Below are 19,001 nucleotides of genomic sequence, written 5' to 3' on the forward strand. Positions count from 1 at the left end.
CACCAGTTGCCCTGATATATCCTTCAGTCTCTCTAGAGAAAGACCTCACATTATTTGCCTTAGACTATGAATGGTCTCACCTACAACTTAAAGAGATGTATTGTAGATTTTTGAGACAGGAAACTAACAGGGTAAGATTAATTCAGAGAATATGCTGGTGTGGAAGGCACTAGAATAGGGAGACTTGAAATGTTAACGAAGGAACTGTTATACTTATCCAAGAAGGAGATAGTTAGGACCTGAGGTAGGGCATTAGTAACCCAATGAAATGGTTGGGGCAGATGAAAGAAATTATGAAGATAGAATGGTACATGTTTCAATAAATAGTTTGGGTAAAACTAAGGATTGAAACCAGTGTGACTAGAAAAATGGAGGCACTTTTAAAAAGAATTATCAAGTCAAGGAGAGAAGTTGATTTTTGTGAAGCAATGAGCTAATTCCTCCCCCTATTTCAACAAATCTTTCCCATCTATGTAGTAGCAATTTTTTATATAATAGCAAAGATAGACTATTCTATGTGAATCGTCTTTTCCTTGCAATGCCATTGTAGTTTCTTAGGGATGTTCTTATTTTTGTGTGAAGTATTATAAATCTAAATTGCCTTATGCAGTAATTTACAGAAGGTTGAGTATATGATAGAATTTAAAGAACTATTCTTTCATAATATCATGAATAATGTACAGAACTTAGTGATCCATAAGAGATGGAAGTTTAGATTTGGAAGGCCCAATCTAAATGATCAATTTTAAGTTTACTTATAAATGATACCTGTCAAAATTGTAATAATGGAAAGTGAAATCAAATCAAATTGGTGATAGTGCCCATGGACACTAGAAATGAGAAGTAAATAAATAAGTGATGGAATTTTTACTGTAGAAACAAAACATATGAACAACCTGTGTCCATTCTCTTCATTGCAGTAGTTCATCTATACTCCACTTCGTCTGATTTGATAATTTGTACTTTCTTGAGTGAGGAGTAAGCAAGGGTATAAAAGCAAAAGAACTCTTTATAATTCGTGAGGGAAAACTTAGGGGAAACGAGAAGATTTGGGATTGTTAAAAAAAATGCTTTAAAAATAATAATTGTTTTTGTTTTAAAGGGTGTAGGCAGTTGTATTTTGTTTTGTTTTGTTTTTCTGATTTCTACATCACATCAGACAGCAGAAAAGGTGCTGCCAGTTGCAGACTTCCCCACGAAGGGTTTCGCAGTGTCAGGTGACCTAAAAACAGTTGAAAACCTGTTTTCATGTATCATATTACTTTCACAATGAATACACTCCTTTTGCGTTGAACTTTGAAGTATTGTTTCTGTTTGTTCCATATATCCATTTGGTTATTTGTAATTATTGAACTGCCTTTTGAATCATGGACTTGCGAGGGGTAGAGATTTTCTGGTTCAGTGTTTCCCTAAGTGTGCTAGTCATCTGCACTTACAAAGCAAGGGCTCTGGCATCAATTATGTCGGGAAATTGCTAGGTTAAACACAGTTAGATAAGGTTCTTATTTCGGTGTGGGAGAGAGGGGAGGGCATCGCAGAAACTTTAGTACGATTACTAAGGGGAAACAATATATTGTATAGTGTTTCACAAACTTATTTGACCACAAACTCCTTTCTTCATAGAGTCTGTTTTGGAACCACTGTTCCTCAGAACACATATGGGGAAACTGAAATCCCTTAAATTTACAGATACATAGAAATGAGATAAAATGACTCATTGATGGCTGCACACTTGTTTACCCAAAGAGCTGGACTTGGACCAACGTCTCCTACCATATTTCGTTTTGCACCCTTTTGCCCCTAAATTCAGAAAAAAATCTTTTAAGACTGCATGATATTCCAAATTAGATCTGTAAAATATACACAAGGGGTTTGAAGAAATGAACTAATGATTTTCAAACTTTTTTTAGTATATTTTGAATTGGCACATTTACTTTGACAAAAAAGAGTAAGATCCAAAGAGCCAGTTCACATTTGTAATCAAGGTTATACTTTTGTAATCAGAAAACTTTTCTTCCTTTTTTTAAAAAGAAATCAACTGTCTTTCATGCTATAAAAATGTATTTCCTTTTAAGTTATAAAAAGTTCACACAGTACAATCATGTGTATTATTGAAAAGCTTCCCCACTTTCCCAGAAAAGGACTGGAAAATGACTTTGTTGTTCCAGATTCCATCTCTACTAGTACATACATAAACATGTAACATGTAACTTTTAAAGACTTCTTGACATAGATGGTAAACACACTCTTATTTAACCTTAATTTTTTAAGTCAACAGTGTTGCATGTTTATCTTCCTACATTAATACATGCAGATCTTCTTTAAATGGCTCAATGACACTACATTCTATAGCTCTACTGTAATTTATTTAATCAATTTACCAATGATGGACATTAGGGTAGTTATTTTCTTACCAGACAGTGCTGTGGTAAATTTTGATATAGGTCTTTTTTTTTTAACCTTGTGTGAGTATGTCTGTAGGAGAGTCCTTGAAGTGGAATTGCTGGGTCAAAGAATATACACATTTAAATTTTTGTAAGTATTGCCAAATTGCCTTTAAAAAATGGTATTAGTTTATTCTCTCACTGCCAGCCTTGCAACAGGAAACTTTAAAATGGCATATAACCGTCACTGAACTTAAACAAAAAAGACTTTATATTTAGTAATGAGTAACAAAGAATATTTTGCTATGTTAATCTTAGAATTATAGAGATAATTTATAAAGCATTGATAATCATGATCTCTCTTTCTCTTCCCCTCCCTCCTCTGCTCTTTACAGAGCAAATTATTCATGGAAGGATTTAGAAGCCTAAAAGAAGGAGAACCAGTGGAATTCACATTTAAAAAATCTTCCAAAGGCCTTGAATCAATACGGGTAACAGGACCTGGTGGGAGCCCCTGTTTAGGAAGTGAAAGAAGACCCAAAGGGAAGACACTACAAAAAAGAAGACCAAAGGGAGATAGGTAGGTCATCATTTTAATTTGTTAGTTTGTGAGTTTATTGTATTTAGGAAAGACTTGAAAATTTATTTATATTTTTGTATTATTGGATTTCATATAGTCTAGTAAAAATAACATGCCACCACTATGTAGCTGAATGGAATTTTTCAGTAATATGGGCTCTCTTGCAGTTTGAGCTACCTGCAGAGTATACTGAACTGAGCGCTCAGCATTGCGCACTGACTAGTCGGTCCCCTGCCACCATTTTCATTAGGCTGTTCTGAGGCCACAAATGAGGTTGGAGTTTTCAACAGAAAGAAATGCCTGTCTGTACATCCCAGCACCTCACTTGTTTTTTCAAATGGAAATATACCTAATTGTTTTGTCTGTTTTTAATGGATAACTCATATATATAGAAAATTCAAATAATATTAAAAAAAAGAAGTTAAGGGGAAAAGATCACTTCAAATACAAACTGAAATGAGAATTATATTATTATGCAATTTTTTGAAACTTGCATTTGTTTTTTTTTTGTTTGTTTTTTTTTAAATATATTTTATTGATTTTTTACAGAGAGGAAGGGATAGAGAGATAGAGAGTTAGAAACATCGACCAGCCACCTCCTGCATATCTCCTACTGGGGATGTGCCCGCAACCCAGGTACATGCCCTTGACCGGAATCGAACCTGGGACCTTTCAGTCCACAGGCCGACGCTCTATCCACTAAGCCAAACCGGTTTCGGCTCCATTTGTTTTTTACTTAACTATATGTCACAGAATATTTCATGTCAATTATTAGCACCTACCTAGCTTCCCACAGTGTGAATTAGTATTGGGGCATTTCCAGTTTGGCAATCATAAATAGAGTCGCTACAAACATTTGGGTACCACTGTTCAAGAAACATAAGTTTTTCATTTATCTCAGAGTAGGATTGATGGATAATATGGTCATAGCTATATATTTAATTTTATAAGAAGCTGCCAGCATTTTTTCCAAAGTGATTATACTGTTTTGAAGCCCCACCAACAATATATGAGAGTTCCAACTGCTCTGTATCTTTGCCAGCATTTGGTATTGAGAGTATTTTTTATTTTAACTATTCTAGTAGGTAGATATGTCATCATGGATTTAATTTTCATTTCCCTAATGGCTATTGATATTGAGCTTCTTTTTTGTTTTTGTGTCATCCTTTTATTTGCTTTGGTTTATACCTTTTGCCTATTACTGGATTGTGTGTTTTCTTATTGCATTTTGAGAGCTCTTTATATAACTGTAAATAAAAGTTCTTTCTCAGACATATGGTTTGAAAATCTTTTTTCTAAATTTGTGGGTTGTCTTTCCAATCTCTTAAACATCTCTCACAGAGGAAACGTTTTAAATTTTGATAAAGACATTTATCAGTCTTTTATGTTATATTTATGTGATGTCTTATTTAAGAAATCTTTGCTTAACCCTAGATCACAGAGATTCTTCACCCATGTTTTCTTCTTGTAGCTTTATAGTTTTACATTTACATCTATAATCTTTCTAGAATATACTTTTGCATATAAGGTGTTTGGGTTAGGTTGAGGTGTTTTTTTTTAATATGAATAATATGAATTGTTCAAGTGCTATCTGTTGAAAAAATACCTTTTCTCTTGAAATATTTTTAAATTAGAAAGTTTAATCTACTTTCTGTCATTTCAGGTTAAAATATTAAATCTTAAAGTTTTTATTACAGGCAATTAAAACATTTAACAAATTCAAAATTTGGTTCCATCACTCAAAAGAACTTACTTGTTCAATTCTAATCTATATTATATATATCAAATTTGTTATATATATATATAATTTGTTCAATTCTAATACATATATTCAATTCTAATACATATATGATAAAAACACATTTTGTGAAGATTTATGTCTTTGTGGCAAGAAACAAAATAATTTTAAAGATTTTTGCCTTAAATTTGAGTAGACTAGTTACAAAAGTAAGTGGGGTTATTTTTTCATTCTATCTTAAAATTGTTCTTAATTTAGTGTTCAGTTACTAGTGTCCAGTTACCCAGCAGCAGTGTTACCTTGTTTTATTTTAAATCCTCCACATTTAAAATGTTTTCTTAAAGTTTCAAATGAAGTAATTTTAGATTTATTTTTGCTGTTTAGTTTTTCTTATGCTCATTAACAAAGAGTAGAGATTGACTAACCCTTACAAAGCTCTCTTTATAGTAAAATGAAGGTTGTAAAGAAAAAATATTTTAAAACTCTATATTTCTTCTTGCAAACTGGCCTACACTATGATTTTATTCTTTAATAAACCACAATTTACTATGAGAAAAAGAAGTATTTTTTAACAGGAAGAAATTATGGGGGAAGAATGATTATTTATGTGTTTGGCACTGTTGATGTTTAGTATTTACATGAAATAATCATGTCAGCCTATAACATATAATTAAATATTTTATATAATAAAATTTCAGTTTATATTAACAAATATGTTATATTTATAAACAGCATGTATACTAAAATAACTCATTTGGAAATCTTTCTATGTAGGTTAAATTATTTTAATTCTTAATAATTAAAGAATAGAAACACATATAATTTTTAAAATCAGTTGAAGTGCATGCATACATGGGAGATGTATATATTGGGTATATACATGTAGCTTCATATTTTTTAATTGTTTAAGGTTTCTTTTTTTACCTCCTTTTTTATTCTAATTTTTTTCTTGGGTAGTGACTATCTTCTTTGTTCTCTTTAACCTTCCACATCTTTTGACCCAAATAGTCCAAGAAGTGCTATTTATAATGCAAGTTTCTTTTCAACAATCTTGACTTAAATGTTGTTCTACTGCTTTCATTCCATTTCAGGCAATATTTTATTTGCCTCACTGCATTAGCACATGAGTAAGCTTTTTCATTTTCTACATGAGTTGGAATTTTAATGTATTATTTTTTTTAGAAAGAAGGGTAATTGTTATATAGTTCAGTAATAATGTTTTTGGCTTATAAGAAATAAGTTTCATTTGATCATATTAGAAAGTCTTGTTCATTTAGCATTTTTAAGATGCTGTTCCTTTAGACTTAAAATTGATTATGAAATGTAGCATTCCTTTTAGTCCACTATTAAAATGATATGAGAATGACATATTATATTTACTGTTTGTGGTCAGAAAGACCAAGGTGAACATGAACAGAAACTCATTACATATATACACTGAGTGGCCAGATTATTATGACGACCTGACGTTTGTAGACAAATTAGCTATAATTTCGCACTGAAGTTGCTAGAGGGCTAGACCATTATAAATAGGGAAGCAGGTTGTTTACCATGACAGTAGAAGTGATTTTTTTCTGAAGATATGGGTAAACAACGTGATTTAACAGCCTTTGAACGTGGGAGATATATATATATTATTCTTAGCTCAGAGGAGCTCACTTGCCCTTTATAAAAATAAAAGTGAAGATGTATGATTACTTTTACAGGACAATAATTTTGTGTTTCAAATTCTTTTAATTTGCAAAAAGGTTTGGAAGCCATAAGATATTGTTCTTTATTGAAGGACTGTATATTTTGATTTGTTTATTTAAAAATATTCTTTGAATGTCCTCATTTACCTTACATATGCTTAAAACTTGTGGTAACCCTTCTCTAACACGCCTGCCCCCATACACACACACACACACACTCTCACCCACACCTCTACAGCAGGGTAACCACTTTTAGACATTATCTCTGTGGTTTTTCTCAGGTTCTTTATGGCTAGGAATTCAGGATATTTAAAATCTACATAGAATGCCTTAAAGTAATAAATCTATACTTAGGTGTATGATACAATGATATTAAGGATATCTGTTTTACATGAAAAGTTCTTTCAATTATTTTATTTTCATATTTATTATATGTGAGAACCTGCTCCCAAAAGAAAAAGAAAAATGCTCTTTAAGTGCTAGAGATATTTAAAAATGTAAATCAACAAATTCCAATAAATAACAGTTTCACCCTGATACTTGTGTGATTAGATTTAGGAATTTGCTGTTTCGTAGGTTCCTATTGTGGAAGAGAAATCTCTCAGGCATGAATTGATAGTCCAGATCCTTTGAGGTCTGTCTATTCTGACCTATGACCCCTATTCTTACAAGGTCAACATCTGAGGGCAGGAGATTAAGGCAGTTTAAAGACCGGAATGGTAAATGGAATGGAAAAATTAGCCAGCACATTTTGGGTGCAAAACATCAAAGTCATCAAATAGTTTGCTTATTTTAAACCTGGCTTATGGGTATAACAAGCTAATTTTACTGTGTTTGTTGGAATCAAAAAAATTTAGTAATTATAATTCACTTCAAGAACCTATTTATATAATAATATGTTTTGACTGTATAATATGAATTAAGTTAATAAAGTTTAACTTCAAAATATTAGGAAATGCAAAAATAATTTGTCACAGTGTCAATACATTTCAGTCTTGGGACTAGTTTGGGTACTTAATTTAAATTTAAATTAGGAAAACATTTACCTTAGCTTTTGGTATGAAATTTTAATTTATCAACAATGTTGAATAAAACACATACACCTATATCAGCTGATAATTTCAGGTGACTCAGGATTTAGTTGTAATTCTATGCTGTTGACTTTTAAGGAAAGTCTGACTTCAAAAGTTAGAGGTAGAAAATAGAAGAAAGTAAATTGATCAGGCAGAGACAGTTTGTTCTTTTTTCTCTTTTGTTTTTCTGATACTTTGCTCTTTTAATTTCACTTCTTTCCCTCTTAAACTGTTCCCCATGCCTTTGATTATATGCTTTTCATTGTAATTTCACAATATAGACCAGTAGATATCCCTTTTTAGTTTCTATTTTCCGTCCCTTGTAAGCAATTCCCCAGCACCCTTTATTTTACATTTGTTTGTATCCTGGACAGCTGTGAATTTGCATCTTCTGCTTCCTACTAATGACTGGCAAGGCCTGGAGCTGAATAACTGAACTGTTGCATCCAACTTTCCATTCATCCATAAGGTGACTAAGGAAAATAGTAAAACCAATAGAATACCCAAGTCTCCTTAATTCTTCTACATTTTTTACTCTGTCTCACATTTACCTTATTATAGAGTTAATTTTAGGGTGGTTTTCTAAGTCCTTTCTTCTTGTGATTATTTGGCCAGAGATCTCCTAATGAGGCAATTATAGTTGTTTCCTTCATTCACATTATCTTAGCAGATGCTCTCCCTGCTGTGACCTCTGTTCAGACCGGCAGACAATGTGCCATTCTCATCACCCTCTCTCTGCAAGACATTGTGTGGGGCCGAGCTTCACTGGGCAATGCCTAGGTCTCCCAAGGTGCCTGATGGGAATAGTCAGAAGCCAAGTGGCAAATAATCACAATTTTAGGTTGATTTTCTGATTGCTGTTTTATTCTAAGCATAATAAATAGTAAAGTAATGCCTGCAGAAACTCAGAAAAAAACTCTAATATTTCAAGTAGAAATTGAATGTTTAAAAGAAACTTTACATAGTTTTCTTCCTTTAGACTCTGGTCTTGGTGAAATTGAGATCAAATATTTATTGGATGGTTTCCATACAAAGGATTGTGAGAATTGGGTAATATTTAAAATTCTTGAGTTGCTTTCAAAAAAGGAAATTAATTTATCCTTTAATATTAAGTATATATAAATATATATATGCATATATATATATTTTAATGAGCATCTGACATTGTTTGGAGTGTCACTTTAAAACTCTAAAAACAAATTCTCATGTTTATATCTGCTGTAATGTCCAATCTGTTCCTGTGTGAATAGAATAAGGGCTAATCAAAATGAAAAATAATCAAGAGAAAATTTCCATATTTATACTGCTAAATCCCTCCACTAAAATATGAGTCCTGTACCCCAAGCCCAAGTAATAATCCAAGGAATTACAAAGTTGTTAGCATCCTCTGGCTAACCTTTTTTATTCTTCATTAATTAAGAAGCACAAGTCAGTTCTGTTCTGATGAATCTGAAGAGCCTGTGTAGTGATTCTTGTAAATTTACACTGAAATTTTAATATTTTGAAATTTGGTTAAAAATAAACAGATTAAGAACTAGGACTTGAATTATTCTCATAAAAAGATTTTTTATTGGTGTAAATAGGATTGCCTTATTTACATTATAATTTATAATATATATAATAATATATAAATTACAATCTGCACTTTTCATACAAAATAGTAATTTAATAAAAGCAGACCTCATTTTTGTAAAATCAGATTCATAATCAACAAGTTTCCCTATAAAATGATATTATTAACATGTATTTTCATATAATGAAGGGCTGTTTTTAAATGTAGGTGCTTTGGATATAATCAGACAACAGATTTTAAATTTAGAAAATATTTTGTAAAGGGAAAAAATGGACTTGTGATCATCTGACTTATTGGTTGAGCATCAACCTAGGATCCAGGAGGTCCTGGTTCGCCTGGTCAGGGCACATGCCTGGGTTGTGGGCTCAGTCCCCAGTGTGGGGCCTGCAGGAGGCAGCTGGTCAAAGATTCTCTCTCCTTCTCCCTCTCCCTTCCTCTCTGAAATCAATAAAAATATTTTTTTAAAAAGAAAGATGTTACTTAGCCTTTAGAGGTACCATCAAATTTTTAAATTGAATAATTAATTATCAGTCTTTATTTTTATAAATAACTAGAGGCCTGGTGCACAGATTCGTGCACCGGTGGGATCCCTCGATCTGGCCTGTGCCCTCTCGCAATCCGGGACCCCTCTGCGGATGTTAGATAGCCAGTTTTGGACTGACCCCCACAGGCCTGATCCAGACAGGAGGGAGCCCAATCCTGTGCATTAAGCATCTGTTCCCTGGTGGTCAGTGCACGTCATAGCGATCAGTCGTTTGGTCGCTTAGGCTTTTATATATATAGACTAGAGGCCCGGTGCACAAAATTCGTGCATGGGGGAGGGGTCCCTCAGCCCAGCCTGCACCCTCTTCAATCCAGGACCCCTCCGGGGATGTCCTCAGGGGCGGGATTGGGCCTAAACCGGCAGTCAGACATTCCTCTCGCAAACTGGGACAGCTAGCTCCTAACCACTCACCTGCCTGCCTGCCCTAACCACTCTGCCTGCCTGCCTGATCCCCCTAAGTGCTCTCCCCTGCCGGCCTGATCACCCTAACTACTCTCCCATGCTGGCCTGATGGCTCCTAACTGCCTCTGCTTCAGCCCCCAACACTATGGCTTTGTCGAGAAGGACATCCAGAAAAAGTCCAGTCTAATTAGCATGTTACCCTTTTATTAGTATAGATAAACCGGCAGTGGGACATCCCTCTTGCAATCCTGGACAGCTGGCTTCTAACTGCTCACCTGCCTGCCTGTCCTAACCACTCTGCCTGCCTGCCTGATCGCCCTAACTGCTCTCCCCTGCCAGCCTGATCCCCCTAACTGCTCTCCCCTGCTGGCCTGATCGCCCTAACTGCTCTCCCCTGCCGGCCTGATGGCCCCTAACTGCCTCTGCCTTGGCCCCGCCACCGTGGCTTTGTCCAGAAGGATGTCTGGTCTAATTAGCATATTACTCTTTTATTAGTATAGATAAGGATTTCAGACCATAGATATTATTTTAAGAAAGGCTTAATTGTTTGGTATGAATTTCTAATTATTTTCATTATTTCTTAGATAACTTAAAATTTTTATTTTCAATTTGCTTCAAGGGTTATTTCACATAATTGGAGATATAGGAGTCACTAGTCTTTCAGGTATAAGTAATATGAACCAATTCATAATGGCTTAAGGCAGTTTATTCTCAAGTGTAGTCACTAAACCAGCATCACCTGGGATCTTTTTAGAAAGAAAAATTCTGAGGCTTCATCCAGACTTATCCCAGGGTATGGATTCCAGCAGTCTGTTGTTTTGTTTTGTTTTGTTGTTGTTGTTTTTAACATACTCTCCAGGTAATATTGATGCACCCTGAAGTCTGAGAACTATTACACAAGAAGGGGAAAAATGAAATTTATTGACTCACGTAACTTATAACTGCAGGAATTAGAATCGTTTCAGATACATCTGGGTTTGAGTACTCAATTCAAGTGCCAGGAAGGCTAGAATTGCCAGCAGTTCTGACAAAAGCTTAGATTGCTTTTCTTGATCTAACATAGTGTGACACTGATTCCATAGACTTGCGTCATTTGCCCACCCCATGAGCTGAGGAGTGAGGTGAGCCCTATCCAAACCACAAGGATTAAAAGAGGGGAAGGAAGCCTCTCCCAAAAGAAAATCAAGGTGCTATTATGAAAAGAGATACTGGATGAAGTTAGGCAAAACCAACTGATGTCCATGAAACAGTGCTATTTAAAGTAGCCAGTCTGCAAACTGTTTGTTTCCGTTTTCCAACAACACAGGGAGCTTGTGCGATCACGTAAATCAACAAGTCACTTCCTTCATTGAAAAAGTCTTGTTGCAGAACAATGTCACCTCTTGTAAATATTCATTTCTTTATGTGTTTAGAAATTTTCTTTTGTTATTTGTTTACCTTACTGATTTCCTTTTCTCCTTCTGGAACTCCTGTTAGTCAACTGATAGCGCTCCTAAATTGGTCTTCAAAGTTTCATACCTTTCTCTCAGCATTTCCAATCTCCTGTCTTGCTTTTTGTTATAAGATTGTTCTACTTAAACTTACAAAATATTGCGTTCTCAGGTGTGGCTATCTCTTCTTACTTTTTTTTCTTTTCGATTCAGTTTTAAAATTCGAAACTGTGTTTTTAGTTCCAGAGGGCCTGTCCCCATTTTCTAAAAGTGCATCTTTCTTCCCTAGGTTACATTGTCCCTAAGAGTTACTGTTTTTGTGGGTGTATGTTTTTTAAAATCTCCAGTTGTGGTTTTTCTTCCCTTAACAAGAGAATAGAGCTGGCTTCTAGCATTTCTTGAGCAGAGGCAGATATCTGAGCTCTGGAATGTATGGTTTCTGCCCTTGTGAGCTGGCAGTAAACAAACTATCAAACCATGACCCTCCTGCTAGGGGAGATAGGCAGAAGGAGGATGGATGGCTGGGAAAAGAACCTATCTGTATCTTTCCTGCTCACTGAAGATATATTCCATTTACCAAAGGGAAAATAAAAATAAAACACTTGGGAATAAAGCTTAATAAGAGATACGTGGAACCTAAATGGAGAAAATGAAAACTACACACTGTTAGCATAAAATAAACGTTTAGTAAATCTAAACACATGTATAAAGTCCATCCTCGGTGTAGTGTGTTTCTTCTTTTATTTTTATAATATTTTTTTCCTAAATAGGGTTGATTTTGTGTAATTTTGTAATCAGCCACCTTACTGATGACTATTGATTTTAATAAATTTTAAGTGCATTTGTTTTTTAAGTTATAAAATATTTTCACCTAATAATTAATTTTGCCCCATCCGTGGTAATGGTTGGCATATCCAATTTCATTGCTCTTTTATTTGGCAAGTTATTCCATTGTGTTTCTGCCTTTGTTTGTTACCCATCTGATGATCAGGTATATATTGATCTGTATTTTTTCTGGTTTATTTCTTTTAACTCTGAAATTCATCTAAAATTTAATTTGTGACTTTATATAATAGGAAGCTTTATTCTGAACTTACCCATACTCAGCATCTCTTGTTTGAACTCTTTTCATTGATTTGTGAAACCTCTTTTGTTATATAATGACTTCTCTATATTACTTCTAGTATTTATGTTTCAGGGTTCTCTCATTTTGCATTGTTTGTCCTTAAAAATACACAGAAGCCAAAAAAAGAAAATATTTATACTCATCAGAGTACCAACATGAAAACTTTAGTATACAGTTTTCTGAAACTTTTTTTTTATCTGTGTGTGGTGTGTGTTTGTATGTGTGTGTGTGTGTGTGTGTGTGTGTGTGTTTACATATGTATGCATTTGCTAAAATGTACAGCTCTTTCGTAACCTACTAATATTTTAGTCAGTAATCTCTTTTCCATAGTTATGTATTTTTATCTTACCTAAAACCCATAACATATTCAAATTTCCCCCAAATAATTCCAAAATGTCCTCCACAGCTGGCTTGCTCAACTCAGTACCCAAAAGTGATTGATTCTTCTATTTCTCCCTCTAGATTTTTCCATGTGTGTGTGTGTGTATAATATATTTAAATTATGATTTGAACCATTTCTCATTATTTGACATCTTTCTCTATTCTAAGGATAGCATATTTTTGCCTCAAAGTATATTTTCTCTATATTATTAATAAAACCAGCTTTCTTTAGGTTAATATCTGTCTGATGTCTTTGGGCTGCCATAACCAAATACCACAGGCTGAGTGGCTTAAAAAACAATTTATTCTCTCACAGTTCTGGAAGCTAAAGTCCAAGATCAAGGTATCATTAGTTTAGTTTCTCCTGTGGCCTCTCTCCTTGGCTTGCACATGGTGCTTTCTTGTACTGCCCTTACATGGCCTTTTCTCCAAACACACATGTCCCATGTCTCTTCCTCTTCTTATAGGGACACCAGTATTGGGTTAGGGCCCCACCCTTATGACTCATTTAACCTTAATTACTTCTTTAAAGGCCCTGTCTTGAAATACATTAATGAGTAGGGCTTCAACATATGAATTAGGGTTGGGGCACAGGTCAGTCAATCACACAGGATTACAGTTTCTTTCACCTCTTTTCCATCTTTTCATGTTGTTATATTTTAGATACAACATATAGCTGATTTTAGTATTTTTTAAATCAATCTGTATTTGAACTGGTACAATTTGTCGATATACTGCCATTATTGATATGTTTTTACTACAAGTCTTACTCTATCTATTCACTCTGGATTTTTCTGTTTTTTATTTTCTTTATGTTAATGTTTTCCTTTCCCCTTCTTTCCCTGATTGAGATTTTAATGTTTGTTTTTCTTGTTTCACCTTTCCCCTTCAGTAGTTCAGGGGTTATACAATACAATCTATTTCTAGTATTTCATTGGTTTCCTTGAATACTACCATGGTTACACAAGTTAACAAATTCTAAAGTTAGTTCACAACTAAGGCTCATATTCAGCAACTGCATGCTGGGATAGCCATACTGTTTATTTTATTGACCATTCTGATTGGTTTGTACCCATGGTATAATAATTGATAAATATTTTTAGAATTATTTCTACTCTTGAGTCCTTTCCATCAAATAATGATACATAGAGTACTTTAAGGCCTAGGAACCTTCTTCAAATGTATAGGCTATGCTTCAATTTTTGCTTTTTAACTTTATAAATTATTATTTATTATTATCAGTCATTGTTACCTACGTACTTAATGAACTATATATTCACTGTTCTTCTTTCATCTCTGACCTTCCTTCTGAGATTTTCCCCCCAATATATATTGTTTGGAATTTTCTATAGGGATATTTGTTTATGGTAAACTCGTTTTTATCTGAATTTATCTTTATTTTACTCTTGTTCCTAAAAGCTGGAATATGCAAGATGTTTTCTTTCAGCATTTCAATGATATTTTTATACAGATTCTTGGTTTCCATTATTGCAGTTATCTGCCATCAGTCTAATTTCTGTTCCTTTGCAGATAATCTTTCTTTTCTATCTAACTACTTGTGACATCATTTTGTCCTAAGTTTCTACAGTTTTAATGTATTATGCATTCATGTTTATTTGTTCTGCTCGGTACATGCTATAACTGTTCAAGTCTTTCATCCATTCTGGAAAAATTTCAGACATTTTTCTCTTCAAATATTGCCTCCCCTTTATTCTCTTCATTCTCTCTCTGCTTATTCTCTCTCCCCCCGCCCCTCATAAACTTATTTGATGTACTTTAGACATTCTTACTCTATTCTCAATATTTCTTAACATCTCTTTTATCTGTCTATTCTGTGTTCCATGTAACTTCAGGTTTATTTTCCAGTTCACCAATTCTACCTTTAGCTCTAAGTTGCTGTTTAATAATTCCACTGTTTTAAATGTCAATAGTACCATTTTACTATCTAATAGTTCTGTTGCATTTCATATTTTCAAATATGCCTAGTTAATTTTGCTAGTTTTATGTTGATTATTCATTTTGTTAATTTATCTTTTATTTCTTTATGAACTTTGTCTCTAGCTATTTTATAGTCTGTTTTTGGCAGTTCCAGTAAAGCCCTTGGAAGTCTAAATCTGTACTTTGTTTCTGCTGACCCTCACTCATGATCTTTAATTATGAGCTCATACATATTTTATTATAATCTATGAAAAAGTCCATGCTAAAGTCGAGAAAACTGTTCTTTCAAAGGAATTGTGTTTGCTTCTTCCTGGAGCTATGACTTTTTATAGAGCTGACTATTATAACTAATTTTGAGGATCCCTGCCTTGGTATAGAAGTGAGTTCAATTGCTGCTGGCACATGACTCAGTCTATTCACCCCTTGACTTAGACCATTAATATTATTTGTCTGCAGGGCAGTTATGCCTTTTCTGTTTGCTTATAGCTCAATGCTTCGTGCTCTAACTTTTCCTCTAGATTTATTTGTGGGGGGGGGGGGGGCATTTCCCTTATTTTCTGCAAGCCCAGCAATGTATAAAAAATGTCGTTTTTCTAAGTGTTCTTTTAGAGTATTTGGTTGGTGATACTGCTGGAAGCAGAAGTTCTTAACATTCTCTTCAGATATTTCTGATCCGGTTGCTTTTTAAGTCATCGATTGAGCTTTTAGTTTCAATTACTTACTTTTTCTATTTCTAGGCATGTGTATAGTTTCATGTGATTGTGGGGTCTGGAAAGTTTAAAATTTGCAGGGCCAGCAGATTGGAAACCCAGAGAAGGGTTGATGTTGCCTTTAGGCTCAGCTTAAATGATGGCAGTCTGGAGAAAGATCTAAAATTTGTAGTCAATTCTCAAATAGGCTGGAGACCCAGGAAAGAGTTGATGCTGCATTTCAAATCCAAAGGCATTCTAGAGGCAGAACTCTGTCTTCCTCAGGGACCTCACACTGGCCAGGTCATTTTATGATTTTTTTTAACCACTCTTTTTTTTTTTTTATCTATGGGGATTCTTGGACTCTGGCTTGAAAGGTGCAATTTTTTTCCAGGGACTTTTTGTGTGTGTTTGCTTTGTCATGTGCCTGGAGGCACTTGTACCAAATGGGGAACCATTAATGATACATTCTCAGCTCATGCCATATCCCCACTTAAGCTGCAACACCACACACAGTCTGGGTTGTGGTCATCAGTCCTAAGGGGATATTTGTTTTCTCTTCCTCCCATGTTGAGTGTAGAGAAATGTTGCTGCCATCCTTTTCTTCAGGACAAGTTTCTTTTTCATTTATCTTTATATTTTGGGTGCAGTTTGGGGAGAGGTTGTTCTAGTTGTATGGGCAAGATCTCTTTTAGACTCTCAACTTCCAGATAGGTTTTAGGCTTTGTTTCCCAACCCTTCTGCTCCATCGTTCCCCTTACAAGGTCAAACCTTAAAGTAACAGGTATCTATAGGTACCTGCATGGGAGGGTTTGTTTCGGTGCGCCATTCTTACCACCCTAGTTTTCTGCTTTTACTTTATTTTTCACTTCTAAGCATTCCTTATTTTCTGGCCTAATTAAAGATACAATTTCGAAAGATTTTTAAAAAATAGTTTCTTAAGTAATTTTAGTTGTTTTCAGTGGTATGGTTTAGAGTATTTTTATATGCTAATTTGAAGATAATATAATTAATTAATTGATATTTTTTTGTATCGTTGATTTTTAAAGTTTGTGTGTTTTGTTTTGTTTTTAATTTTTGCTAATCTGAATATTTAAAATATTTGTGTCATTTTTCTTTCTCTTTTTGTGAATTTCCTGTTCAGGCTTCTGTCTGTTTTTCTTTTGGACTTGGCTGATTTTCAAAAAAATACGTAGTATGCAGTTTTGGATAGGGCTTCTCCACTCTGACAAAGTGAATCCACTTGGCAGACCCATTTCCTAAGATATGCATGTTTGACTTGGAGGAAGTTGTTTAATACTTGACACTGCACCTCACTTTAGTTCCTTAATTCTTCTGTATTGTGTGTATGTTCTACCTGAGACTTCTTACTACCTCCTGCTTGCTAAATCTGTCAACCTAGTTTGTAATCATCTTATTTGATTGCTGTTGGCCAATTTCCCCATTATAAAAGTTGTTTTTAAACTAGAGAAATGCCTCTTTTCTTGCCCTCCTGCCTATTTCTGTGACTGCTCTTTCTTAGACTTCTAACTGGTTCCTTCACCTGGAACTTATTAAAAAGAAGTACTTCTGCAAACTTTATCTGCAGTTCTCCTCTCACTCATCATGTTTTCTAGTTGAATCTGCCCTATAGCTTAACTACCATCTCTCCTTTCCACGGTGTCTCCTCTGTGATTGCAACCTTAGCTTCTCCACAAATTTCAGACTAGCAGTATCTCAAAAAATGCACATGAACCAACCGTTAAGTTTCAGTTCTCATTACTACTTCTTTGAAAACTCCTTATAGTGATACTAAAATTGAATAAAAAAGACTTGTCACAAGGTAACTTAGATAATGGGAAATTGAGTGGAGTTTGGTAGCTTTTGCTTAGGAGAAGAGCTTTCTGTCATAGATTTTTGGTCATGAACAATGTATATATCAATTTCGAAACTCAATTTTTTCTGTAAGATGAAAGATTTTTTAAAAAGTATATTTTATTGATTTTTTTACAGAGAGGAAGGGAGAGGGATAGAAAGTTAGACACATCGATGAGAGAAACATTGATCAGCTGCCTCCTGCACACCCCCGACTGGGGATGTGCCCGCAACCAAGGTACATGCCCTTGACTGGAATCGAACCTGGGACCCTTCAATCTGCAGGCCGACACTCTATCCACTGAGCCAAACCGGTCAGGGCAAGATGAAAGATTTTTAAGATATTAAATTATAAAAAGTTTAATATACTGCTTAATAATCTTGGTTTCTGTTTTTTTTCCCTAAGCTAGCTAATTTGCTTGTCTAAACATGACCTTCGTTTTCCACTTCTGTCTTCTTTTTTATGTCGTAAATTCACCTGGCATGTTTTCTATTCCATTTATATAAACCTGAACTCATATTTCATAGCTTTTAACTAGCTTGTTGTAGCCAGGCCAACTCCTTTACAAAACCATTCCTGTTGCTCCCAATAATTGTGACTATATATTCTCTTAAAGATATAACACTTTCTATCTCTTACACCTTTTATCAAATTCTACATTTTTTTAACCACCGATATGCCAGGAAGAATAGTCACCATCGTTTATCATCTGAGTTCAATGGACCCTTTCAAAATATATTTTAAGTTGTTTTTCAGATAATTACAAATATATAAGCAAAGGGATGGTGAAAAACACCTGTGTTGGAAAGTCATAAGACTTTAAATGTAATGAACCCAAAATTTATTCCATATTTTGGACATGTATATCTGGTATAAAGATATACATATCCGACATAGGCAATATCATTTGAATGTAAGTAATTGCTCATGGATGAGTCTGAAACATACCCATCTTGAAAATATTGATCCAGATTTCAAATACATTTCTCAGAGGTTCCAGCTTTTTATTACCTCTGATTCTTCCTGTTGCGCTTTTGTCCTCAAGATGCAATACTTTGAAAACTTTCATGGCTCATAATTTTGTTGAGGAGAGAGTAGTCATTTCTTTAGCCTATGATAGCAAAACATTTTCATTTTTAGACATTGATTAAAACGATCAATTCAATGAGTTTTTTCATTTCTATGCTCTTTTTTTAAAATATATTTTTATTGAATTTTTACAGAGAGGAAGAGAGAGGGATAGAGAGTTAGAAACATCAATGCGAGAGAAACATCGATCAGCTGCCTCCTGCACACTCCCTACCGGGGATATGCCCGCAACCAAGGTACATGCCCTTGACTGGAATCGAACCTGGGACCCTTGAGTCCACAGGCCAAGGCTCTATCCACTGAGCCAAACCGGTTAGGGCCATTTCTATGCTCTTTATCTCCTTTCAGTCAGTGCTTTTAGCATTTGTCTACTTATTAAACCTCATCAGGTGAAAGTGTACTGTTACATGTCCTTATAGCAAAAATTTCTTCTTAAAAAATATTCTATGATGACATCCTCCCTAACTGGATAACAGATTTCCTTTTGGTCTTAAAAATAGATTGTTCA

At 34.4% G+C, this 19,001-nt stretch overlaps 1 protein-coding gene across 1 annotated transcript in view; it reads left to right on the plus strand.

Moving 5' to 3' along the window:
• Nucleotides 1-19,001, plus strand: part of LIN28B (lin-28 homolog B) — a gene marked incomplete at its 5' end in the record, with an annotated part of 69,039 nt that overhangs the window by 36,935 nt on the left and 13,103 nt on the right. Inside the window, 1 exon segment of the mRNA XM_023764602.1 lies at nucleotides 2,780-2,964. Coding sequence (XP_023620370.1) covers nucleotides 2,780-2,964 — 185 coding nt within the window.

Source organism: Myotis lucifugus, unplaced genomic scaffold (genome assembly GCF_000147115.1).
Source record: "Myotis lucifugus unplaced genomic scaffold, Myoluc2.0 scaffold_340, whole genome shotgun sequence".
In the NCBI taxonomy this organism is placed as follows: Eukaryota; Metazoa; Chordata; class Mammalia; order Chiroptera; family Vespertilionidae; genus Myotis; species Myotis lucifugus.